The 26,576-nt window shown below is 49.6% G+C and overlaps 1 protein-coding gene across 1 annotated transcript in view; it reads right to left on the bottom strand.

Annotated features, from left to right (window-relative positions):
* Nucleotides 1–26,576, bottom strand: part of RPH3A (rabphilin 3A) — a 100,559-nt gene that overhangs the window by 52,727 nt on the left and 21,256 nt on the right. The window contains 2 exon segments of the mRNA XM_039244899.1: nt 8,363–8,374; nt 13,096–13,184. Of these exon segments, the coding sequence (XP_039100830.1) occupies nt 8,363–8,374; nt 13,096–13,166 (83 nt within the window). The 5' untranslated portion in view covers nt 13,167–13,184.

Below are 26,576 nucleotides of genomic sequence, written 5' to 3'. Positions count from 1 at the left end.
GAGACGAGCCTCAGTTTGCTCACCTCTACAATGGGACACATTCCTCCCTCATAGCGTTCTGATGAGCTTATGTCTACTGAATGCTCAGCACATGGTAGGCCTTCTGTGAGCAGCATTTGTAGGGAGCTCGTGAGAACCCCAAGAATAAGGATGATCTCAGGAGAAGAATCCAGAACTGTAGACCCCACAGCCAGAGGGGAAATGATTCTGGGAAGAGGGCGGGAAGTCCGGGTCCCAGGTTGACCCAGCTCCTGCCTGCACTGTGTCTGTTTGTGCAGCAGATTATTTCCTTTATAGATTGGAATGAATTGCCAACAGGATTTACACAAAGCTCGTAATTTCACAAAAACATCCAGATTTCCAGCCTCAAAAGCTCCTGTAGCATTTTGCATTCCATCTTGTGCTTTTCTTGGCTTTTCTTTTCTTTTTTTAAAGTCAGCACTGACACGGCATCCCCCGGGTGCCCACATGATCCCAGTGCATCCACACACCGCCCCTACAAGGCCGGGGCTGTTACCACCAGCTTACTGGTGAGGAGACCCTGATACGGGGCAGTGAGACCACCGGCCCAAAGTCACACGGTTGGGAAGTGGCAGAGGTGGAATTCAGACTCGGGGCAGGCTGCACACTCGACTTCCACCACACAGAGGGGACAGAAGGCCTGCCCTGTGGCCCTGGGGATGGCGCAGAGGGTCAAAGGTGGCCGGGCAGAGAGCTAGTGCTGTTATCATCATCTCTGCTAATAAGACGGTCCATGGCCCTGAGGTGCACCCCCTGAGCGGAATGCAAGGTTAAATACCACTAGAAAGTCATGTCTCCGTTAGGGGAAAAAAATCAGTAGAGTAGGAATCCTCCGGACCCAGCACCCCATTAGCTGTCTGCCTCTATTATTTCCATTGCTTTAATCACATCAGCAGGCATGAAATTGCCTTTTGACACTCAAAGTTGGAAATTAAAAGCCCCATCTTCCTCCCTCCCCCGGCTTCTCTTTCATTCTCCCACCCTTAGCTTGTTTGTTCTGAAGAGCAGAGAAGGAAGCGTCTGGAAGCCAAGAGAAGCAGGTGTCTTGGGCGAGCTTGATTTTGGGAAAGGGAAGGAAGGGGTGTGGCCTGGGGAAATGCTGATGGAAACACCCCTTGTCTTGCAGCAGGGCCCTCAGGCTGAACAATTGATACACACTCGGCCCACTCTGCTCAACCCCCCTCCAATGGCTTCGCACTGGCTTAGATTAACACCCAGGACTACATACAGCCAGTGGGTGAACACCATTGGGAATATGATAAATGCCACTGAACTATACACTTTAAAATAGATCAGGTTATATTATTGCATGAATATTACCTAAATAAAAATAAGACCTGCTCTTTTAGCTCATCTGCAAAATGGTACCCAGTCTGTCCTTGACCTTCTTCTCCATCCTTATGGCCTCTTGCTCTCCCTTATTCTTAGAGTCAGCTGCACTGACCCCCTCCTCAGTCCTGAACACTGAAACCTTGTTTTTGCCTCAGGGCCTTTGCACTTGCTGTGCCCCCTGCTGGGAACACCCATTATTCAGGCCTCAGTTCAAATACCAGCTGCTCAGAGAGGCCTTCCTTGATCTCCCATTGCCCAGATTTATTTCCTTCATGGCACGCATCATTAATTCAAATTATCTTTCTAAAAACTTTTGTTACCTGTTTATTGCATCTCTCCCCCACCCCCTCCCACCAGAATGTTGGTCCCAGGAAGGCAGGGGCCTTGTCTGGGTCTGGGTCACTACTGTGTCAATCGTATTTAGAATAGTGCCTGAGAGTGAGCACAGAAGGTTTCTGAATTAAGACACAGTCCCCTGTGGCCCAAAGGGACGTTAAACATCTAATCCGAAGTGTGACCTAAGCGCTGGAAATCGGTTAGTCTAAAGGACCAAGGACAGCTCCCTGGGGAAATGACAGCCATGTTAAGACCCTGACAAAGATCTGCTCTGATATAAGCAAAGCTTACATTCAGCACCGTTTGTCCACACAGGCACCTTCCCAGACCCCAGGAGGGGCATTAGCAATGTCCTGTGAACTGAAACATTTGTAAAAGCAAGGTATTTTTTGTCTTCTTTATCTTAAAGAGGGCCCCCTAAATGATGTAAGCTTCAGGCCCCACAACAGCACTAGGGCCCCTGCGGAGGCTGCAAAGGTAAGCTGAAGTCCGTGAGGGGACAGCAGAAATAGAGGCCGGACCAGGCCAAGGGAGTAAGTGGCCTCTGCAAAGGCTTGGAGTTGAGAGAGCAGGCAGAGTGCCCGAGGAGGTGAAGATCAGACCCACGTGGTAGCCAGCCTGCACGATGGCCCCGTAGGACCCCTGCCCCCTGGTATCCACACTGACTCCCAGCCGGTTCCGTGTGACCAATGAAATACAGTGGGAAGGGCAGCATATGACTCCCAAGTCCAGGTCGTAAAGACGTTGCAGCTTCTGCTTTGTTGTCTTGGATCACTTGCCCGGGGGGATGCCAGATGCCAGGTCACGAGGACGTGCTAACATCCCTGTGGAGAAGCCCCACGTGCAGGAGAGCGGAGGCCCCCAGTCCCCGGCAGCGCCAGCCTGATGGCTCCATGGTCCTCCAGCCCCCAGCCAGCCCTAGGACAACTCCAGCTGCACGAGTAACCCTGTGCCGGAAGCACCTGGCCACGCCGCCCTCAAATTCCCACCAACGGAAACTGGGTGACGTGATAAATGGTTTCCATTGTTTTTAGCCACTAAGGTTGATGTGATTTGTCCTGCAGTTCACTGGAAAAACGCAGCTGGAAGGTAGAGACAGAGGAGCAAAAAGCCCCATTTACAATGTCTGTATACATTTTCTATATTTTCTGTTGCTGCATCACAAGTTATGACCAACGTAAGGGCTGAAAATAACACACACTTGTAATCTCACAGTTTCCGTGTCCATCCAGGCATGGCTAAGCCGGCTCCTCTGCTTGGCATCTCATGAGGCTACAGTCAGGTGTTGGCTGCACTGTGTTCTCACCTGGAGGCTCGACCGGGGTGGGGGGGCAGCTTCCAGGCAAATGTGGGTGGCTGGTGGAATTCATTTCCTTGCTGCTGTATAACTGAGGGCCTGGCTTTTTGTTCGCTGTTGCAAGAGGCCGTCCTTGGGGTCCTGGGGGCAATCTGCAATTCCTAACCAAGTGGCCCTCTCCAACTTCATCCTGGAGGCTGCCTGCTTCATCAAGTGTGCCAGGGGGATCTGGCTCTTGTCAACTGAGACAGAGTCCTATCAAATGGAATGTAATCACGAGAGAGGCGTCCCATCCCTTTGCTGTATTCTATAGGTGAGAAACAGGTCCCAGGTCCCACCCACCCTCAAGGTGAGGGGTTTTCACAAAGCATGAACACCAGGAGGTGGGGCCCATTGTCTGTCTGCCATGGCCTCCATAGCAGGGGTCTTTCTGGCTTTGCTTGAATGCTTCCCACAATGGACACCTCACTCCCTCACAAGGAGCCTGTGACGTTGTGTTAGAAAGATCTTCCTTACAGTGTGCTAATATCCCTTAGCCTGATATTTCTTCAATTATTTTTAAAGGATACACTGGACTCTGGCATCATGAAGACCACCCATCCTTCCCAAAGAGCCTTAGTCACAACCTAATTCAGCCACCCGCTCCCCCTGCCCAGGTCCCTCTGACTTTCCCTAGTAATGGGTGTCCCAACCGCCCCTATTCTTCCCTCCTTTGTCTTCACTTTCCTTCCTTCCACCTCTTCTCATCCCTCACCACTTATTTCCTGCCTTAACAAAGCAGCTCAGTGACCAAAACCAGAGCACAAGTGAGATGCTGGGCCGTGTTCTCAGCGGAGACCCCTTCAAGACGTGTTCCTGGGGCTCACAGTGTGGTCGTGGGCAAGGTCAGTCACAGGCCAGACATGAAACCGACGTTGCTCAGCCCAACACACCCCTCACGGGGCCCGTGTGCGCAGGATGTGGGTACTGCTGATCATGCGAGGCTCTGGGGCCACGGGCAGGGATGGGGTCCCGAAGACGGCCCGCCTCAGATATCTGCCTCCGCCCGCAGACAAGCAGGAGGTACGCTAGAGGCTGCCAGCCTCTCTCCAAACCCCTCCTCTGTTCCCAGCTCCAAAACATGCAGATGACCAACGGCTCATCCGGTGTTTGAAGATGTCACCGACTGGTCTCAGTGGGGACTCACAAGCCTCCTGCGGACTTTCGTGTTTTAATTCCAAAGGCAAACAGAGAGAAGTGAGATGGTGTCTCCAACCAGAGCCCTTGCTCTCAAGGGGGAGATGGGCCTGGCTGGGCCTCCCTGACACGCTGAGGAGCACTGTCAGCATGGGGTCCTCAAGAACGCTCCAGGGACAGGACAGCGGCTCCTTTGCCAGGGCCGTCTGAGCACAGGACCCCAGCTCTGCATCCCTAAGACCAGAGTCCAGTGTTGGGAACGATCAAAGACCAAAGTACTGCTTCTTTGAACAAGTTACTCACAGCATCACATCCAAGCCAGAAAACGCCCCGAGGGCCCACTGCATGCCAATGTGAGCCCTCCTTGATGCGGTGGAGTTCAAGTTTGTGATCCTGGGTCTGGTGCATATAAGCAGTGTGTATACTGGGGCTCTGCTCTGCTCTGAGTATCAGTTTCTGGATCCATTAAATGGGAATGATTTCTTTCCTGTTTCCTGATGGGACCCTCGGAGGCTACTCTTGCCTCCCCAAGGCTGCATGAAGAGAGACCCCTGGCTTGCTGGCTGAGACAGGATTTCCTGTCCAGGCTCCAATCTTACCCACATACTTAAGACAAACATCGAAGGATGTCTGCCTTCTATTCCACCACACTCTGTCCCCCCGCACCAAACTGTGCTCAGCAGTTCCCTGGAGGGATCTCAAGGGCTTCAGGGGAGTAGGGGATAGAAGGACATGGTAAGGAGGCAACCAGGGGCCCCCAGTCCTCACTCAGCTGGCTTCTCAGCACTCGCAGAGGAGGGATACCAAAAAAGAAGACAAAGAGAAAACAAATGAAAGAACGTAGTATTTAGTAAAAGCATGAAATATGGTTTACTGCCTTGATGACCTCCATACTTTACCCTTGCAAGCACCCATGCTCTTCACCATGTGAATTTGAAATCGCTCTCACCAAAGAGCCAGGCTATTTCTCTACACGTGAATCCTTTCCAGACTTCTGACTCACCCTGGCCGATAAAATGTGGGGGAGCAATATTGTGCCGCTCCTGCAAGAAGCCGTACTCTCTCAGCCATGGCCGTCCTAGATCAGCCAGCCCCTCTGATGCATAAGCAAGCCCAGGCAAGCCCAGATCCTGGAGAATAAAGGATGGTTGCTACATGCCACTGAGTTTTTAGATGGTTTGTTACACAGCAGAAGCTAACTGATACAGTATCCACTGTGGCAAGCACGCAGATAGGTGAAGCCTGTTAGCATGTCTGCATTTATTTTATAGTTTGGTACTACTGGAAATGACCAGGGGCATCCAACCTCCCTATAAGATGTTGAAGACTTGCAGACACTAAAGGTCTTTATCCAGCCCTCCTATTATCTGTCTTACACACCTAGCTTCTGAATTAAACTTATTCAAAAAGTTTCGCTGCTGACAAAAAGTTTAAAGATCACTGCAGCTGGCCTGCAATTTGTCCAGCTGACTGGCACTCAGGAGAGGGGAGGGAATTGCTGAGACACACGCATGAGTCAGAGACTCAAGGACCCGGCATCCTGGCCGTGCTTTGGCTGCACACCTGCTCAGGGGCGTCTGGAGAGGGTCAGAAGGAGCCCTCCCGCCACAGCTGACATCCAGGGCCCCCAACACATAGGAGATCTGTCCTGAATCCTGGTGGAAGCCCCTCCCAGGTGTCCCTCCCTAAAATACTGCAAAAGCCAGACCCTTACCTCCTTTCGGCCCCCCACCTTGATCCTTCATTTCACACACACAATAGTCACGTAATAAATACCCACCAGATGTCTCTATTAATAAATTATAATTCCCAAAAGGAGTAGGTTGAGGCAAGTGCTGTTGGGGCACGAAGGCTCTGAAACATTAAATAGCAGCGGTGTGCAGAAAATTAATCCTTTTCTTTCCTTTCTTTCTTCTTCTCCGCCGCCCGTTTCCCCCAGGATGCCAACACAGGCAGGTGTCGGTAGGAAGTCTCTTTACAGCTCAGTGAATGAGGTTTTAATGAATCCTGGAGGAAAGGATGAGGAAGGAGGGGTGGCTGCACCACCGAATGTTTTACACAGGCCCTGCTGGCCTGAAGGGGCTTCCGGATGAAATTCGCCCCTACCAGACTAAAGGGGGTACAGAAAGGATGCTCGGGTTCCTCCTACCCCCTTTAGGTTGCTAAGGGGATCTCAGGCTCCTGCTAATCTTTTAAGTCAGGCTGAGTTCTACTCAGTTCTTCTAAATTTCCACGCTGCCTCTCATATTTGGGCTTAGCACATGCTGTTCCTCTCCCTGGAACTCTGCTGTCTCTTCTCCATCTTACTCCTCCATCACCTGGTCTCAGTTTACACATCACTTCTTCCAGGAACTCCCCCATCAGGGCCATCAAGTCTGGGTGAGGTGCCTCTCCTTGTGTTCCCAAGGCCCACTGTTATTCTGCTATGATAGCTCCTTGCACGCTTGTGTATTTGTTGCTGACTGGCTGTTTATTTGTTTGTAGACCCCACTGGATACATACTCATGCTGTGGTTTTCCCTGCATCTCTGTACTTAGCACAGTGTTTGATATGTGGTGGGCACTTGGTGAGCATGTGCTAATAAAAGAAGGAAGGGATGAAGAGAGCGAGGGAGAAGGGGAGGAAGGGAGGAGGGAAGGGGTGAAGGAAGGAGGGAAAGAGAATGCACACATACCCTACCTTTCGACTCGCAGCACTCAGGAGTACTTGGCACCTCGAGCCTTGGCACTAAGATCCAAGAGCCTTGGCACCCTCTGGAGTCATGAACTTCTCTTGTGATGTTCGTATTTATGATCAGACAGTGTCTTAGCTTCCCTCCCTAGATGCCTGAATAATATACCCATGATCTTCATAAAAAGCAGATTTTGTCTGGCCAGGGTCTTACCAGCCAACAAGAGATTGTAGGACATTCAAATGGTGTTCAGTGATCAGCTTGTTCAAAGTCCCCATTTGACAGATAGGGAGGGAGGGTCAGAGGCAGGGAAGCAGGAAAGAATTTCCCCAGGTCATCTATTTAAGTGTTTATTAGCATGAAGAAAACTTTTAAGGATTCTGGGCCTGATGATATGGTCCTGTAGGTCTAAAAAAGCTGAACAAATTATGCAAGATACATACACACACACACAAGGTATGTGTGTAATATATTTACAGATATAAATATAACATATACAATACAAGGTATATACAATCCTGTGTATATACAGTGTATATGTTCATGTGTGCATATGTGAGTATGTATACACACCATGCATAAATACACAATGTATATATACACATAAAGGTAAGGCAAGGTTGTAATTCATACATGCCTCTGATTTTGCTTGGTGCTTTACGGTTTACAAAGCTTTCCTGTGCATCTTATTTGATCCTTCCACCACAGGAGGAGAGAGGAAGGGCAGAGCTATCATTCCTATTTTACAAAGGAGGAAGCTAGAATTCAAGGAAGTGAAGGGCATCACTCAAGGTCACACTGAAACTGAGCACCAGACCAGAACGCAGACCTGGGTTGTCTGATGCCAGAGCTAGAACTCTGCTGGTCGTTCTGGAATAACTTCCTCATCGTAAGGGGCTAACAATGGCTTTCAGAGCTTCTCCATGTGCTCACACAACTGAAGCCTGGTCTGCTCTGCAGCCTGATTGCTCATTTATGGGACCCAGCGTTCAATCTGTCATGCATATTGAGGAAATGAATCCAATTTAAAACACAGACGTAAGCACAGACAGGACCTCTGCGTCAAAGGCACTTCACTGGGAAACCGGAATGACCTCCCGTGAGGTGACAGAGACCATTTGTGTGGCACGTAGCTTCCCAAAGGCTCTGCCCCGTTCCTCATCACCTGTTGTTAACGATAGCAGTCACGTGAGTCACCACTGTCTTTATCTGAGAACATTGTTCCCAGGCAAAGGCTGGAGAAACGGGCACAGAGCGGTCAATAAATTTGCTGGAATCCCGCAAATCACTAACAAGAGTGACGATGAGGGCTCTCGAAAGACATGCTTTCCATCCCTTTACCAAGACCCTTTTCCAAGACGGTTTTTTTGAAATTTCATTTTTTTTCCTCAAGAAACTTGGATTTGTTTTTTAGATATGTAAAACTTGCTAGTTCCTTTTTTAACCGGCTCTCTCTGGGGCCCCGCTAATTTGAACAGAAAAGAGATAAAATTCGGTGTGTAGAAAAACGAAAGCATCAAAATACTCACTGTTCTTTATCACTGAAGGAAGGCAAAGAAAGGAGAGAGAACAAATGAATAAAGTTAGGACAGGAATCTCGTAAAGTACCAACACTGGATGCAACAACCAGAGAGTTTATTTTCTTTAATAACGTGTCTTTTAAAATGCCTATTAATTTATTTTGAGAGAGAGAGTGGGTGTGTGAGTGGGACAGTGGCGGAGAGAATCCCAAGCAGGCTCTAAACCAGCCTGATGTGGGGCTCGAACTCACGACCGTGAGATCAGGACCTGAGCTGTTATCAAGAGTCAGATGCTTAACTGAGCCATCCAGGCGCCCCAAAAACCACAGAGCTTAAACTGAAGTGACCTACTTCTGTTTCCTTCTGTTTCCCCAGTCATTATTATCTTATTTCAGCACATCCAAAAAAGGCTGCCGCAAAATTCTTAGCTTTGATTAAAATGACCAATCAGTTCAGCTTATTAACTGAGCCGGCCACTTACGTAATTGAATAATGGATTTTGGGCACTAAAGAGAAACCACCTAATGATAGCGTGGCCAACATCATCCCGGGGGATGGAGAGAACACTGGGGCAGGGCAGTGAGCCCTGAACCCTCCATGGGTCATTCGTTTGCAATGCCCCAGTTGGGGAAAGCCACCCTTCCCACTTTAGAAAGAACAGCCTCTCCATTTACTAGGTGAGTGATTGTTGGCATGTCATAGCCTCCCATTGTGCCTCAGTTTCCACCCTCTGATCTCTGGTACTCTCTGCCTTGCGGACTTGAAAACTATAGAGAAATAGAACTTTCGGATCCCAGCATTTCTCCCCACGTGTAGAGGGGTGAACCACTGCCCGACCCAGGCAAGAAGCAGATGCGTTCCCATCTTTCAACCATGATAACTGTGTCTCAAACACTGTTATTAGATTCAAGGAGGCTGGGAGAAGGAGGGGTTTGAAAACCACAAAAATACCCAACCGGCTCAGGTCATGATCTCACAGTCTGTGGGTTTGAGCCCCGCATCGGGCTCTGTGCTGACTGCTCAGAGCCTGAAGCCTGTTTCGGATTCTGTGTGTCCCTCTCTCTCTGTCTCTCCCCTGTTCACGCTGTCTCTCTCTCTCTCTCAGAAATAAATAAAACATAAAAAAAAATTTTTTTAAATCACAAAAATAGTGTCTTGGGCTGGCCAGTGGTTAAGACTAGATTTCCTAATTTTCCAGAGACAGAGAGAGACGTTAGAAACGTCCGCATTAGCTGCAGCAAACAAAGTAGCAAGTGTGATGTCCGTAATTCACCCATTAGCATTTATTTGAAAAATACTTTTAATATCTAAAGGAAATATAGAAGCAATCAAGGCAGCCGGATGCATGCAGAATGCCAAGATGTTTCACAGGAACACAGGAGCACTTTATGGAAATTGCGTCCATACTGTTGGAATAGTTTTAATGTAATTGTAGGGCAATTTGTTTGGCTTCCTAGGGACTAAAGGAAACTCTGATGGATGGTATTTTAATTAACTGACATTTTTTAAATAAAATAAATACCTTGCCCCCATCCACCCTTCAGGCAACTGTTTATCTTACAGAAACACAATTTTTTGGCCGATGGAATGTTCCCTGCAAAGTAAGTTTGGCTCCAAGAGAACACCATGGGAGGGGCTTGGCAGAAAAGAAGTTTCCTTTGGAAAAGTTCCATAGTGTCTTCAAAACTGTAAAACTCCTAGAACTTGAAGTTTGGAATAGAAGCAAGCAGATAGGGGCTTTTGCTTCAGAGAACACGGGTGGACTGAACACTCAGAAAGACCCTTCGAGCACTGGGTGTTATGTGGAAACCAACTTGACAATAAACTATTTGTAAAAAAATAAATAAATAAAAAAAAGAAAGACCCTTCGCCAAAGTATAATTAGGTCCCAGATAAATTAGAGCAGAGCTCCCCTCTTCTTTTAATGCAGTTCTGCGGTTGCTAGAAAGTAAGGGACTTCTCCAACACCGCCTCCCCTTGCAAAACAAATAAACACAATAGACTTGGTCAAAATAAAACCTTTCCCTCTTCAAAAGCTTCTGTTGTGAGAAAGAAAAGGCAAGTCAGAGACCAAGAGAAAATAGCTGCAAAAATGTGTATCCAAATAAAGGACTCTTATCTACAGCATTTAAAAAAAAAAAAAAAAAAGAAGAGGGGCGCCTGGGTGGCTTAGTCGGTTAAGCGTCCGATTTCGCTCAGGTCATGATCTCGCGGTTCGTGGGTTCGAGCCCCGCGTCGGGCTCTGTGCTGACTGCCAGCTCAGAGCCTGGAGCCTGTTTCAGTCTGTGACTCCCTCTCTCTCTGACCCTCCCCTGCTCACGCTGTCTCTCTCTCTCTCTCCTAGAAATAAATAAAAAACATTAAAAAAATTAAAATAAAAAAAAAAGAAGAAAGCATCGCTCTCTGCGATTTTATCTGTACCAGCCCCAGACCGGAAACGGCCCAGAGTCCATCAGCAGACGAACAGATAAACGAATTGTGGTATAGCCACACAATGAAATAGAATTCAGTAATAAAAAAAGGAACAAACTATTGATCTGCAAAACCATACGGATATTTTGGAACAAGAAAGGTGGATCATGAAAAAGAAGAGAGGTATCTCCCATAAAAGAGCTCGCACAGTATGATTCCGTTTGCGTGAAATTCTAGAAAGCATAAGCTAATGTATGGTTACAGAAAGATGAGCAATTACCTAGAGGTGTGGGGGTTGGGGGGGGGAGGAAGAGACACAAGGAAACGTTGGGGATGGATGGATCTGTTCATTATCTTGAGTACTGTGATACCTTCATGAGCAAAGGCCTATGTTCTTCCAATGATCAAACTGGGCTTCAAATGTGTACTGTGAAGGTACATATTTCAACTTTGGAAGGTAATTTTTTGAAAAAGAGAAAGAAAATCCAGCAAATGGAATCCAGGACAGGGAGCCGTGAGCAGTAAATCGATGCAAATACCAGCCCTGTGTTCCAGAGCCTGACCTTACGCCCCTAATGGGTGGAGGGGCTCAATCTGAGACCCCGGCGTTGAGCCAGGACCCTCCAAGGGGGGCCAACGCCACCCTGGGGTAGCGGCTCCCCTGAATCCTGGCAGACGCAAGGGTGTTAATCTCTCCGAAGGAAAATATCCCCGAAGCGGGACTCTCACAGACTGAGCTCACAATAAGAAATCACCTAGCGTTCTAAGAAATGAGCCATTTTGGGTGAAAATCTACAGGAATGATAAACCACAGACTTAGATTGTCAGGCTCTGCAGACTGTCAGCTGACAATTTAACAATGGAGAAAAAGCCCCACTGCAGGCAAAACTGGGAAGGAATATGCAGTAACAATACAATTAGCCATACAGGCTTCATAGTTGGGGCGCCTGGGGGGCTCAGTCGGTTAAGCATCCGATGCTTGATTTTGGCTCAGGTCATGACCTCCTGGTTCGTGAGTTCAAGCCCCGTGTTAGGCTCTGCGCTGACAGCATGGAGCCTGCTTGGGATACTCTCTCATTTCTCTCTCTCTCTCTCTCAAAATAAATAAATAAACGTAAAAAAAAAAAAAAGAGTGCTCTTTGGGGGTACCTGGTGGCTCATTCAGTTAAGTGTCTGACTTCAGCTCAAGTCATGATCTCTGCACTGACAGTGTGAAGCCTGCCTGGGATCCCTTCTCTCTCCCTCTCTCTCTTTCTCTACCCCTCCCCCACTTGCACGCGCAAAATAAACATATATAACATAATGCAGAGAACAACCAATGTAGTAAAATAATTGATTAATTTTGAGTATTTATATCCTTTGTGTTTAATATAATTTAATCGTAACATTATAAACCTAATTTTTAATAATGGCTGTATTTAATAACTGGCCATTGCCGGTTCAGGCTTGCAAAATGCCTGAAAATTTATCAGCTCTCATGAGCCAGTAGGCTACACTGGCTGATCCAATACATCCAATACATCGCTTATTCAGGTATAATAATTACCGGATACAGCACGTGACGTTACTTTTATGTAAAATTTCCCCGTTTTTAAATGATCAGGCCAAAATCAAACAGTAAAAACAAAACAAAACCAAAAAACACAGTTGCAAGTCAGAGTCAGTTGGTGGGGCAAGTCAGAGTCAGCTTGTGGGCTGCCAGTTTGCAGCCTGTGATCGAGTCCAACTTCCTCATGTGACTGATGAGGAAACTGCGGCCCAGAGAGGGGAAGAGATTTGCCTGTGATCACGCAGTAAATTAGCTCAGATCTAGAAGCAGAACTAAGTCTGATTCTAACTGCTGGGTCAGTGCTCTAACCATTCCACTGTGCCACCTCTACTATGCGGTATGGAGTTCAAAATTTCATCTTGTTTTCTTTTTTAATTTTTAAATATTTATTTTTGAGAGAGAGAGAGAGAGAGAGACTGTGAGCAGAGACAGGGCAGAGAGAGAGACATAGAATCCGGCTCCCAGCTCCCAGCTGTCAGCACAGAGCCTGACGCGGGGCTTGAACTCACAAATCGTGAGATCGTAACCTGAGCTAGAGTAGGACGCTTAACCCACTGAGCCACCCAGGCGCCCCAAACTTTTATCTTGTTATTCCCACCCTGTGACGCAATAAAATCAGTGAAGAAGTTTCCGTGACGATACCCCACCGGGTGTTTTTCCCCGCACCCCAGGGAAGCAAATTCTGTTTCTTTCCTTGCTATTTCTCCCTCCCTTCAAGTGCAGGACCGTCAGGTCTTACTGACCCCACACAAGCCACTCCCAGGAAGATGCAGGGACTTACTTTGACTGAAGGGGTCGGTCACTGGGACACATCCAACGACTAGAGCTGTTGCTGAACACGGTGTCGGTCATGGTGGAAGTTTGGCCCTCCTGGAAAACATTCACCCAGAGAGGATGTCACCCAACTATCCAGCCGCTTTTGATCTCTCATGTCCCTACTCTATGCCAAGCACTCCGGGGGCGGGGGGTGCAGAGAAGACGGGGAACTTCACCGGCTTCTCCACTTCCCAGATGGAGAAACCCAGGCCCCAAGAGGGAAAGTTCCTTCTGAAGTCACAGCTCCCTAGTGGCAGAAATGGATCAGAGCCGCGAGCCCTCTTCCTAAAACCCACATTCTCCTTCTTCACTAACTCAAGGCCACGTGTCCAGCAGGGAGAGGGTCAGGGTTCTTAATTCCAACCCAGGGTCATTCTACTGGAGGATGTCATCTGACTCATCTGCCAGTCAGTCACCTTGGCCTTGGTCAGCTTCGAGGTCCAAAATCCTGACGTTAATCCTGGCTTTAAAAAAAAATGGTTTTAACACCCAATGCATCTGAAAATCATGTTGGCTTGCTCTTCACAACAGACCTGGAATCTGCCCACTGCTCTCTGCCTGGGTCCCTGCTGAGCTGATGCAAACCACTACTGTCCCCGCCCGGCTTACTGTGGTGGCCTCTTCAATGGCTCCCCTGCATCTACCCTTGGCTTTCTTTGGTCCGCGCTCCACACGGCGGCCAGGGAGATCTTTACCAACATAACTCACAGCTGTGAAAACAGCACCACACGGCGAAACACAGCGCTACTGTAGAACCCAGCAATTCCATGCCTGAGTATCGACCCACCCAGAGGAAATGAAAACATATGTTCACACAAAAAGACATGTACGCAAATGCTCATAGCAGCATCATTCATAATAATCAAAGGGTAGGAATGACTCCATATTCACCAACTGGTTAGCGTGCAAACAGGATGCGTGTGTCTACGCGGTGGAATGCTATGTGGCCATAAAAAGGAAAGAGGTTCTGACACGCGCCACGCGGATGAACCTTGAAAACAGGGTGCGGAGTGAAAGACGCCACATTGTATGATTCCCTTTGTAAGAAATAGATAAACATATAGAGACCGAGAGTCGATTTTGGTTGCCAGGGCTGGGGGGGGGGGCGGGGGACGAGGAGGTGATGGCTCTGGGGTACGAGGATTTCTTTGGGGGGGATTGAGAACATTCTAAAATTCATTGTAAAAGGGTGAATTGTATGATATGGGAATCTTTTCTGAGTGAAGTGGGGGGAGAGTGAGACCAGCACTTGGAAAGCTGGCTGGCCCATCAAAGCTATGAACATTCGGAGGCGCCTGGGTGGCTTAGTCGGTTAAGCGTCTGACTTTCGCTCAGGTCATGATCTCGCGGTTCGTGGGTTCGAGCCCCGCGTCGGGCTCTGTGCTGACTGCCAGCTCAGAGCCTGGAGCCTGTTTCAGAGTCTGTATCTCCCTCTCTCTCTGACCCTCCCCTGCTCACGCTGTCTCTCTCTCTCTCTCTCTCCTAGAAATAAATAAAAATATTAAAAAAAGAAAAAAGAAAAGCTATGAACATTCATCTACCCTACAGTTCACGAATTCTGCTCTTAGGTATGGACCCAAGGAGAAAACGCCCACGTTCTAAGGCATGTATGAGAACGTTCACGGCCTCTTGATTTGTAACAGCTAGAACCCAGAGACAATCCAAGTGCCCCTCAGCAGGAGAGTAGATAGATCCGCGTGGTCTGTTCAGCAGTGGAACGCCGGTCTGCAATAAAGGACAAACTCCCAATGGACGCATCTCACAGAGACTATATTTTATGAAGGAAGCCAGCAGGCAAAGAGAACACGCTATTTGATGGCTAAGAACAGACAGAGCAATGGTTGTAGAAATCAGAGCAAATCCATCGCTAACTTTGGGGAGGGTATTGGCTGGGGAGGGGCAGAGAGGGAAGGGGTTTCTGCAGGATGAAAATGTCCTGTGTCTCGATCTGGGTGGTCACAAAACAGGTACATACACCTGCAGAAGCCGTGTCTGCACTCTGTGTCCCTTCCTTCCCTATCCCAAATACAGTAAATCAGTCCATGTCATTCACTCTTTGGCTCAAAAGTCTTCGATGGCTCCCTATTGCTCCCAGAATAAAATCGAAACTCCTTAGCATGACCTTGGCTCCTTGTGACCTCCTTCCCTAACCCCGCCCCCCACTCTCCCCTGCTCAGCCCCCCAGGTCTCCCTGCCTGCATTTCTTCCATCCCCCACTTCCTCGCTCTCCCCTCTGCCTGGAGCTACAGGCGCATTTGTTCAGCTCACCGTCTTCTTTTGTTTAGCCTATTCCCAAATGGCATCCCCTCAAAGGGCCCTCCCTGACTGCTCCATTTAAAACAGCTCCTCCCCCACCTCCTCCTCTCTGGCTTCCTTTACTCTGACTTCCTTTTCTTCACAGCTCATATCCCTTCCCAAATTTATCAGGTGTCTTAAGTCTTTATTTGCTTAGAGTTAGCATCTCTGATGTCTAAAATGTAAGCCCCTTGCGGGACTTCTGTTCTGCTCTCTCTTAATCTCCAACACCTCCCAGAGCACCTCGTGCATAGAAGACATTTAGTAAACACTTGTTGAATGCATGCGTGAGTCTCCTTCAACACCAAGGCAGTGCAGCTGACCTGAGCCAGGCTTATGTCCTCTGTGAGGCTCCCCCCTCCCCACCTCCCGCAGGTTTGGCCGAGGAGCAAAGCGGGAGAGGCCACGGAGATTACATTTAATTAATTTAAAAAAAATTTCAGAACGTGCGTCACTGTGTCCAGTGGGTCCTGATTTCCCTGAGGGTCTTGGCACTGCCTGGCCTCGTTTTCGGGGATGTTGAGTAGCTGAGAAGTCGGGAGATGAACACTCTCTCCTATCTTGCAGCCCGTGGACTTATTAAGTCTTCGAGCGGGTAAAGCCAGAGGGGGGCTGAGGCCTGGACACGTGGGAAGCAAGCCTCTTACAGAAAAGCCATTTCGTCTGCTCCCCTGTGGTTGACATAATCTTCCCAGATTAATCTGACCACTTCACTGTTTCCACTTGGAAAACAGGAAGAAAGCAGGGGCGGCTCCTGGTGCAAAGGAAATCTGATGAAAAGAAACTTCACGTCTGTTACTGTCTGTGTCAGTTGCTGAGCGAGGCGGTCCTGGGCCCGCGGACCCCAGGCCCCCGTTCCGCCCCAGGTTACGGGCTTCCTTGGCTGCCCTAGACTGGACTCGGAACATTCATCCGAATGCCTTGCCTCCTGCTTTGCGGCCTGGGGACCCCAGGAAGCAGGGAGGGCATGGGGTTACACGGTCTCCTCCCACTAACTCTCACCTCCAAATGCGTTGCTCTCAAGGCGGAACCTGGCCACCTGCATTCGGTCACGCACCCTAGGAGTTCAGTTCCTGTTAAAATTCTGCCTGCACAGCTGAAGATCACTCGTGGAATCACCCAGTTCGGTCCTTCCGTCCAGAGGCCACCCTGGATGCTACTTATTTCAGCTTGGTCATCCAGAGAAAGGAGGTCTCCTGTCCACAGTCAGACCGTCGCTGGGGGGGTGGGGGGTAGATGCAGGCAGAGGGGAGGGGGCATAGCATGCACTGCCCATGTCCTTTACAGGAGGGGCGTCCACCCCCACCCAGCCTCTGGGAGTATTAGCAGCTAAGGGCTTGGGGCACCAGCATTTTCCAGAGACCTGCCCGCAGCCACCACAAGCGGCTGCCTTGCCCAGAGACACCTAGGAGTTTGACCCGAGTGCAGCCCAAAGCCAGTGAATAATGGACAGGGGGGGGAGTAAAGGCACAGACTTCTTGTCTCAAGGCGGGACGGCCCTACGAGCCAGCACGCTCCGGAGCTCCATGGACAGGAGGCCGCAGCCCCAGGGAGGAGCCCCAGAGGGAAGCCAGCCATTGATAGGCAGCAGGAACAAAACCAGGGATGCAGGGTCAGTTAAATGATGCAGGATTCCGCCCTTGAACCCCCAGAACCTCGGCATCACCGAGCTGGTGAATTCAAGCACCTGCAACAGTCCCTGACACACCGGGAGCACTTGCAGAAAGATAATACCCCTTTCCCACCCAGCCCCCACCCCCCTGACTGTAGTTCGAGTAACAACGGCGACCGACGTTTCTTGAGCGCCTCCTATGTGTGAAATTTCATACCTTCTGTATTGCCTTTAATCCTTACAATCCTAATCTCAGGTAAATGACGGTATTCTCATTTTATAGGTGAGATACTGAGGCTCAGAGTGGTTAAGTCACCTGTTCACAATCACACAGCTACCAAAAAGCACACCCAGGGTTTGAAAGCTCTCCAAAGTCCGTGTGCTAATCACTGCCCCGTTCACACCTACGGAACATTCCTCCCTGGGCTTTAGACTGTTGGATCCTGACAGCCCCCGGCTGTATGCCCACCTCTCAGCCTCAGAAACAAGCCGAGACCCTCCCACCCAGCCCCCTACCTAGAGATGCTAAGAGATCACACACTTTGGCTCGGTCAAGGTCAAAGCCATGGCTTAGATCCAGGCCTGCAGCTGCAAGTTCAGAAAGCATAAAATAGCTGTAACAATAGCAACAGTTGTTCACATATCAAGGGCTTACTGCACGCTAAGTGCCTTTCAAGTTTTAGCTTGTTCAGCTCTGCTGATAGTCTTCGAGGTAGATTTTTTTTTTTAATTTTTAATGCTTATTTATTTTTGAGAGAGAGAGAGACAGAGTGTGAGCAGGGGAGGAGCAGAGAGACAGACACAAAGAATCTGAAGCAGGCTCCAGGGTCTGAGCTGTCAGCACAGAGCCCAACATGGGGCTCGAACCCACCAACCGTGAGATCATGACCTGAGCTGAAGTCAGACGCTTAACTGACTGAGCCACCCAGGTGCCCCTGAGCATTTATTTTTTTAATGTAATTTTAAAATAATAAAGTGCTTCAATGGCTGCCCACCGTAAGATTTAAGGCCTCCTCTTTGACCATGCTCTGGTCATGCCGTCTTTTCCAGCTACCAGGCCTTTGCCTCTGCTGGTCTCTCTGCTTTTATAACACCTTCCTCCTCCTCTTACGTGGCCAATTCCTTCTCAGGCTCTGCTGGTCTCTGCTCATGTGTCACCTCCTCCAGGAAGCATTCCCTGACTACACTCTCTAAGTTACCTCGTTTCATACCATTGCTTACTGCCATTGTTTGTTTCCTTTATAATACTTATCATGATTTGCAATTATTATTACTTTTTCCTTATCTACTATCTCTCTCTCTACCTATTCTGTAAGATCCATGAGAGCGGGGCCTGGGTCCAGATTTGTTCCACAGTTGTATGTCCCATGCAAGGAGGACCAGCTCCATGGGCCCCCAGTCTAGGCAGCTGCCCAGGGCTCCACGCATAGAAGGGCCCAGAATTGGCCTTAAGGCTCTGCTGTTCCCATCTTGAGATTCTGAACAACAGTCTATCAGAGGGCCCTGCATTTTCGCTCTGCAGCTGAGCCCGTCCTGGGCACTGTATACAGTAAGTGCTCAATAAATCTTCGCCTGAGCTCAGTGAGTGCAGTAGGCACTCCATAAACCTGCACGACTCTGTCCCAAGCCCAGAAAAGCCAGATTCCAGAATGCTGCCTTTCTCGCTCCTTGCGTTTTGTCTCTGCCTACTTCTCCTTGGCTCCTGTCACCTCTGTTTGCTCGGGGCTGTGCCTCGAACCACCAGAAGGCTCCAGGTCTCCTGTCGGTTTCCGATGAGCTGAACAAGGAACTCTGAAAGCCCGTCTAGCTTCAGAGCTGCAGCAGGTGTGTACACACGACTCCTCGGGCTGGGCCCAGCTGGCGGGGGTGCTGTATGAAGCACTTCAGGGCGCTGCAGGTATCCAGCGTGAGCTACCGCTGTGTGCACGGAATTCAATGCCACGGTCAGCATCCCAGCCCCACAGACTTGGAATGAACCCAGGTGCTTCGCAGCAGAACCCGCAGCGACCAGCGTGGACGGCACCCAGCCAGTCCTCTCTCTCTCTCTGTCTTTTCCTGTCTCGCCCTTCTTTCCCTGAGTCAAGCCTATCACTGCTCAGTTAGAAATCTGGAAAACCTCACTCAGACTATCTGATGGTGTGGGAAATGCAACCTACACCAAGGGCCTTAAGCAGGGTTGGGGTGGGGGGGTGGGGAGAGACTGGGTGGGGGTGTAATGGGAGGTTCCAGGAACAGGGTCCAGGCTGAAAATATGTTTTGTTTGGCCCATGTAGTGGCTTTAAAATGTAAAATCAAGCCAATATTCCAAAAGCATGGGATTTAATTAAAAATATAGAGGGGCGCCTGGGTGGCTTAGTCGGTTAAGCGTCCGACTTTCGCTTAGGTCATGATCTCGCGGTTCGTGGGTTCGAGCCCCGCGTCGGGCTCTGTGCTGACTGCCAGCTCAGAGCCTGGAGCCTGTTTCAGTCTGTGACTCCCTCTCTCTCTGACCCTCCCCTGCTCACACTGTCTCTCTCTCTCCTAGAAATAAATAAAACATTAAAAAAATTAAAAAAAAATAAAAATATAGATTGCCAGCTTCTGTTAAGAAATAGGAAGAATCAAAAAATATTTATAGAACGTCGATTACTGTGTGCCAGACACTATTCTAGGCATCGGGGATACAACACCAAAGCAAACAAACAAAAAAGAGGAAAATCACTGCCCTCATGTAGCTTAACTTTTAGTGGGGAAGCCAGACAATAACTGAGCAGTAAGTCAAATGTAAAAGGCATCAGCTAGTGATGAGCATTCTAGAAAAACAAGACCAAGAAGGGGGACTGGTGATTGAGACAGAAGTTGGAGTCTTTTTTTTTTATTATTATTATTTTATCTATTTCTGAGAGAGAGAGAGAGAGGCAGCATGAGCAGGGGAGGGTGAGAGAGAGAGGGAGACGGAGAATCTGAAGCAGGCTCCAGGCTCTCAGCTAGCTGTCAGCACAGAGCCCATCGCGGGACTCGAACCCACGAGCCATGAGATCATGACCTGAGCCAAAGTCGGGCGCTTAACCGACTGAGCCACCCAGGCGCCCCTTGAGTCTTAATAAGTAGTCAGAGAAGGATTCAGTGAGAAATGATATTTGAGCAAAGACTTGAAGAGGGTAATGGGCTGAGCCATGTGAATATCGGAGGCAGAGCATTCCAAACACAGAGGAAAGCACGTGCAAAGGCCCTGGGGTGGGCATATGCCCACAATTTGGAGAAGTGGCAAGGACTGCAGAGTGGCTGGAGTGGAGGGAGCAAGAGGAAGATAGGTGTGAGCAGAGGTCGGAGCAGAAGTGGGGGCAGGGAGGGGTCGCGTCAGATGATGAGGACCATTTGGGCTTCCACTCTGAATGATGGGGAAGCCAAGGAAAAGCTCTGAGGAGTGAGCTGACTATTTCTATTCTGTCTCAACCATGCATCCAGCTTTGACTATTTGACAGGCTCCTGGGGTTCTAAGAGCCTCGCCGAGGCAAGGACACGGGCCGGCAAGGGGAAAGACGGCCGACTCTTGCCTTGCTGACCACACTGGACGGAGCCGAGAGCCGCTCTGCTCACCCACCCGCCTCGCCATTCCAGCCTCATGTCTCCGAGCTGCAGCGTCCCTCCTGTGTCCAGCTACCTCGGCGGCGGGGAGGTGCAAGTTGCCGTTGGCTTCTCTTTGTTCCGGAGCCACCTGGACACCCCCAGCCTCCCCGGAACCTGGCTAAACCTGGAACGGCAAGGCCTTCCTTGGCTCCTTCCACACTGAGCCTGCTGCTGCCTAAGACAGGACCGAGACAGGCCCGAGTGACACTCAGACAAAGACACGTTTGTGCGCCTGGTCTTGAAACAGAACAAACTCACTGTCACCTCCGTGTGGTTCTCCCACAGCCACACAGCAATCACAGATGATTCTTGTCATGAGCCTTCGAAGAGGCCCACGAGACAGGCCCCATCTTACGGAGTTTTAAAGCAGGCAGAGAGCCCATCCCTCACCACTCTGCCCCTTTGACAGGTGCCAGAGGCCACGTCGTGAGGGTCACTGTCATCCTCGCTGCTGCAGCCGCCCTATCGTAAACCAGCCACTCCCAGCTGATGCGCAAGCTGGCCGCAGATGTGAACGAGCCCAGGCTAGATCATCCAAGTTAGCCCAGACCAGAGGAACCAACCAGCTGACCTAAAGGATCATGAGAGGGGCGCCTGGGTGGCTCAGTCGGTTAAGCGTCCGACTTCAGCTCAGGTCATCATCTCATGGTTCATGAGTTCGAGCCCCACGTCAAGCTCTGTGCTGACAGCTCAGAGCTTGGAGCTGCTTCAGATTCTGTGTCTCCCTTTTTCTCTGCCCTTCCCCCAATCATGCTCTGTCTCTCTCTCTCAAAAATAAGTAAACATTTAAAAAATTAAAAAAAAAATAAAGGATCGTGAGACAAATGAATGGTTGTTGTTTAAGGCACTCTTTGGGGGGCGGGGTTTGTTACGCACCAAGAACCCACCAATAGAGCTGCCCATTGTTACGGGGCAATGGCTGGCCTTGGACCCGGAGTCTTGGGATCCAACCTTAGCTCCCCTGTTCATTTTATTTTCTGTTTAGTCATGCTGGGCCTCAGTTTTTGCATCTGTAAAATGAAGACATAAGAACCTCCATTTTTGTCATATTTGCCTTGCAGTGTTGTTGGGAAGAGCTAATGAGTTAACACATGTGCAGGGACCTGGGAATCCAGACTCCTGTTTTAAGTATTAGGCAAGGAGTTCACTGCTAATGTTATTTGAGGGTGAGGCTGGGGAGCAGAACAAATATCTAAATTCTAGGTGTTTGTTTAGGCTTGAGTGAGACGTTGCAGTGGATATCTGGGGTGGAGACTTCTTATTTTTGCCTGTTTGGCATTTATCTCTCTTTGGGGGGTAACAGCATCCCAATTTTCCCTTGGGAAATTTCAGTATCAATCAGTGTAGCTTAGGAGGAGTTCATCCATTCTGGTCCCTAGAAGTGGGCCAATTACCCTTGCCTGGCCAATCAGTGTATTACACCCCAGAGGCTACAGTGATTGATCCAGAGATAGGCACATGACCCAGTCTGGACCAATGAAGACCTGCCCTTAGACTTTTGCTAGAACTACATACAAAGAAGCATTTCTTTCTATTGGGATCGCTCAGCTTGGAGAAGAGAAGCTTAGAGCTGCCACTGGTCGCTTTTGTCACCACATGGGACAGGCCTGCCAGAGCATCAAAGCTGAGCTGAGAGATGGTAAGAGACTCACTCCTGATGATGCGCTGGAATGCTGGATCCAGCCATGCCTGAGTCTATCCTGGCCTTTTTAGCAACCATGAGCCAATATGACCCCCCCCTTTTCTTTTTCTCACCAAGTCAATTTGAATTGAGTTTTTGCCATTGTGACCCTCCTGAGCAGTATGTGTCTTCGGAGACTGGCCACCTTGAGCAAATGGGGACCTCAAAGGCAGGCTGACTTGGCCGAGGCCTGGAAAGAAATACATCGGCCTTCAACAACCCCCTGGGAACCCCTCCCCTCCCCCCCCCCGTTTGGAGGTAGTGCAGCCCAAACCTAGGCCTTGCAGAAGGACAGGAGACATTTGTAAAGCGCCCTCACCAAGGCCTGCTGAGACCCTGCACTGACAATTAAAATTCAGTGACAATGAACAGCACTAATTAAAAGCAAAACTAAGTACTTAATAAGACAAATGAGGTGGCAGTATTAAAAGTCAGGATGAGAGAGTTGGCATTAATTAAAAACAAAGACTAATCTCTTCCCTCCTCTGAAAAGGCTGCGTCTGTGTGTGTCTAGAAAATGTTCAGATCTGTTAATGTACTCAAGAAATGCCATGGGAACAGGAAGGTTCTGGTATTGGCTCTGCCTGGGGGCTGAGGTGGCGAGGGTCTTCCCGGAGTGGGGGGCCCTTGGGGCTGGGCCTTGAAGGATCAGCAGGTGTGTTCAGGACTTAAAAGGTAGAGGCAAGGGTGGAGACGTGGGTGGGCAAAGACTCAGAGGCTTCAAAGACATGGAATGTTTTGGGAATGAGGAATTCATGGGAATGGAGTCTTGGGTGAAGGGAGGGCCAGGCAGAAAGGAAAACCAGACTGAAAAGAGGGAATGGGGCCATGATTAACCCCTGTCACCCAAACCAATCTCCACCCAGACAACCCTGCTTGCATTTAAAGACACAGGGGCGCCTGGGTATCTCAGTTAAGCATCTGACGTCAGCTCAAGTCATGATCTCATGGTCTGTGGGTTCGAGCCCCATGTCGGGCTCTGTGCTGACAGCTCAGAGCCTGGAGCCTGCTTCGGATTCTGTGTTCCCCCCTCTCTCTGCCCCTCTCCCGCTTGCGCTCTGTCTCTGTCTCTATCTCTCTCTCAAAAATAAATATTTAAAAAAATTAAGAAAATATATCCAGAGGCTAAGACCACATGCTCTTAGCAGACAGTTCAGCAGGGCGACTTAGGGTATGGGTTTGGGGGCCAAGCCCGTCCAGCCATGTAGCAGCCTGATAAGCGTATCCCCGTCCCTGAACTTCAGGGAGGTTCCTCATCTGTAGAATTAGATCTCAGATAGAATTATCGTGAGGCTTAACTAATATGGTGTATGGGAAGTCCCTGGTTCAGGGCCCAGCACAAAACACCTGCCCATCAAGTGGGAGCTATTGTGAACTTATGTTATTCTTAATAACGATGATCTCAGTTACATTTTCCTAAAGAGATGGGAGCCCAGCTTTGGCACGAGAAGGAAACAGCTCAGGTTTTTTGAAGCCAGAGTAAGTGCACGAAGCATGATAGTGATGAATACTGGAAATAACCACAATATGTACGATATGCCACCGTGGGGTAATAACAGTGTACTTGTAGTAAAGCAAGGGTCAGCTGTTGATGCAATGACTACATGGTTCTGGCTTTCCACCGTGTGATAGGATTGTCCTTCTCTGTCCCTGGGAAGCCAGGAGAGGCCACGTGATCCGTTTGGGCCACTCAATGTCCCCATGTGGAAACTGAAGCTGGTGCATATTTCACTACATTTCCCTTTTCCTGTCCTGACAATCGTGATGGTGGAGGACGGAGCCCCCCTCTGCCTGGGTCCCCGGCGCAGGACAAATGCAGAGCAGACACTCCCTACTAATCCACCATTCCCAGGATGCACTAGTGACAAAGAAACCTCTGTCACTTCAGCCACTGAAACCTTGGGGATTATTTGTTACAGTAACAACAGCCTAATCCACCCCGTCCTGCGTCCTATGGGCCAGGAAGTGCACGAAGCATTTCACATGCAACGCCTCCTTTGAGCTTCGCAACAATCCTAGGAAACACGATCTTTTATTACCCAGTTTTACCGATCAGGAAACTGAAGCCCAGAGAAGTCAAGTCCTTTGCCCAAGGACACACAGCCAGTAAGTCACGGCAGGGTGTGCACTCGCACACTAAAGGCAGGAAGGAGCGTCCAGAAGTGATCCTCCTGGGAAGGATGTCTCCTGCGGGGCAGGGGTACCCCGAACCTTTCCTTCCTCTCCGGAGGTATGACTCTCTCTGCACCCCGGGTTTACTGACCCACACGCGGAACTACACAAAACGCGAACGCTGTTACGGAATACTCCAGGCCTCCCTGCACCGTCCAGCCGATCACCCGATTCTCTGATAAAGCGGAAACTTGGCCTTCGTTGTGTTGTTAAGCTTATCTCTGCTCCAGCTGGGTTGTGGTGGTCGAGGGCGAGAGGGACCGTCCAGGACTGATCTCTGGGTCTGCGCATGCGCTGCCCAGACGCAGGGGGCTCCAAACAGGAAGATGTGATGAGCCAGGGCTGCATATTAAAACATGCCATTTAGCTTAATGGCCCCTGGCTGCCACTCAGGCCTAAATTGCAATGAAACTCCAGCTAAAATGGGCTTGTCTGCAGCCTTAGATTTCATCATGCCCCAGAGACCACAAGTGCCATCCAGAGCCCTCCTCTGCCCCGGGTACAAATAGAGCAGAGAGCAGCATTTATCCATTAAAAAAATGGCAGCAGGCCTCATCCTCACGCCTGAAGAGCATTTTTGCAACTCGTAGACGAGAGACACAGCATTCCGATTTTACAGATGAGGGAACTGAGACCCCTGTTTGTCAAGGTCACACTGGCAGCAGGTGTCATATCCAAGGATGCAGACCAGGGTCTTGTATAAATGAGACTTCTAACTACCCTGCTTTACTGACTGTTAATGCAAATAATATACTATTTGGTTAAGCATATTAATTTGCTGTTTTTATATGGCAAATGTGATTGCAGAGTGGCCGAATCGTACGGTCTAACCCAATAGTAACAATAGCTTGCTGGATATTTTCTCTTCACCCCTCCAGACGCAGTCAGCCCCACCTGGCTCTGTGCCCTGGGAGAGCGGCCCGTGTGGTGGTGTCAGTGGCTTCCCTGTCCTCTGGCTCTGGGTTGGATTTGTCTAACATGAGGCGCCAGCAGAAGGCAGGAGGGACGGGATGCAGAGGCTGGGGCATTTATCCCCTGGATTCCCCCCTGCTGGTCACCATGGGCTGGCTGTTGGCGGTTCTCGGCCACTGAGCGTCCAGCGCCTGCTGGATTGTTCACACACCTGTAAATGTCTCTTCATTAAACTCCCCTCAGTTCTTAAACTGGGCGTGCAGCCTGCTTCTGCTACATGCCAGGCACTGCTCGAGGTGCTTAGCTTACCTAACCCTCACAACGATCCGGTGATCGATGACTATTTCTCTTTCATGGCGGATGCACCTGGAGCACAGAGAGGTTAGGTGACTTCTCCCAGATCACACAGCTAGGAAATGATGGGGACACGTTCAGAATCCCTGCAGTGTGGCTCCGGAGCCTGTGCTTTTGACCAGCTCACCATCCTGCCCTGAGGGTCCGTCCTTGGGTGGGCACAGAAGTGAACAGCACCAGCCTTCAGATGGGCAATTTCCAGGGACCACTTGCTTTCACCTTCAGTACCATTCTGTGACGTAGGCCCTGACCTTACTCCTATGCCTGAGCCTCAGAGGGGTGCGTTAACCTGCCCAAGGTCGCCAGCCAGGAATGGTGGAGCCAGCCAGCCTATAAACCCCGGTGTGCCTCCCTTTAAGGCCAACACCCTTAGCTACGAGTCTAGACAACCACTCTTAGAAGGCGGCCGCCTGGTAGCTGGGAGACTGGCCGAGGTAAAGAGTGGCTTTCTACCCGCTGGGCGTACCGAAAGGAGGGCGTGCTGCTTTGAGAGGTGATGAGCTGTCACGCCTGACATCTGACATCTAGACGTCTGTCATCTGACAATAGATGTCAGCCGACAAACAGCAAAACCACTTGTTGGGGCTGCTGTAGAGATGGTGAGGTGCTTTATCTGAGGTGGCCTCTCCTTTCTGCATTTGGGAAAGAACAGCTCAGGCTCACGGACTCTCCCCAGTCATGTGTGGGCAAAACTCCTTACAAAACTCCCTGACTTGGCCTGACTTTAAAAAATTTTTTAACGTCTATTCGTTTTTGAGAGACAGAGAGAGACAGAGTATGAGCAGGGGAGGGGCAGAGAGAGAGGGAAACA

This window comes from Hyaena hyaena, unplaced genomic scaffold, assembly GCF_003009895.1.
Source record: "Hyaena hyaena isolate Hyena2069 unplaced genomic scaffold, ASM300989v1 scaffold_0, whole genome shotgun sequence".
Taxonomy (NCBI): Eukaryota; Metazoa; Chordata; class Mammalia; order Carnivora; family Hyaenidae; genus Hyaena; species Hyaena hyaena.
This window is presented reverse-complemented; position numbering and strand designations above follow the sequence as displayed.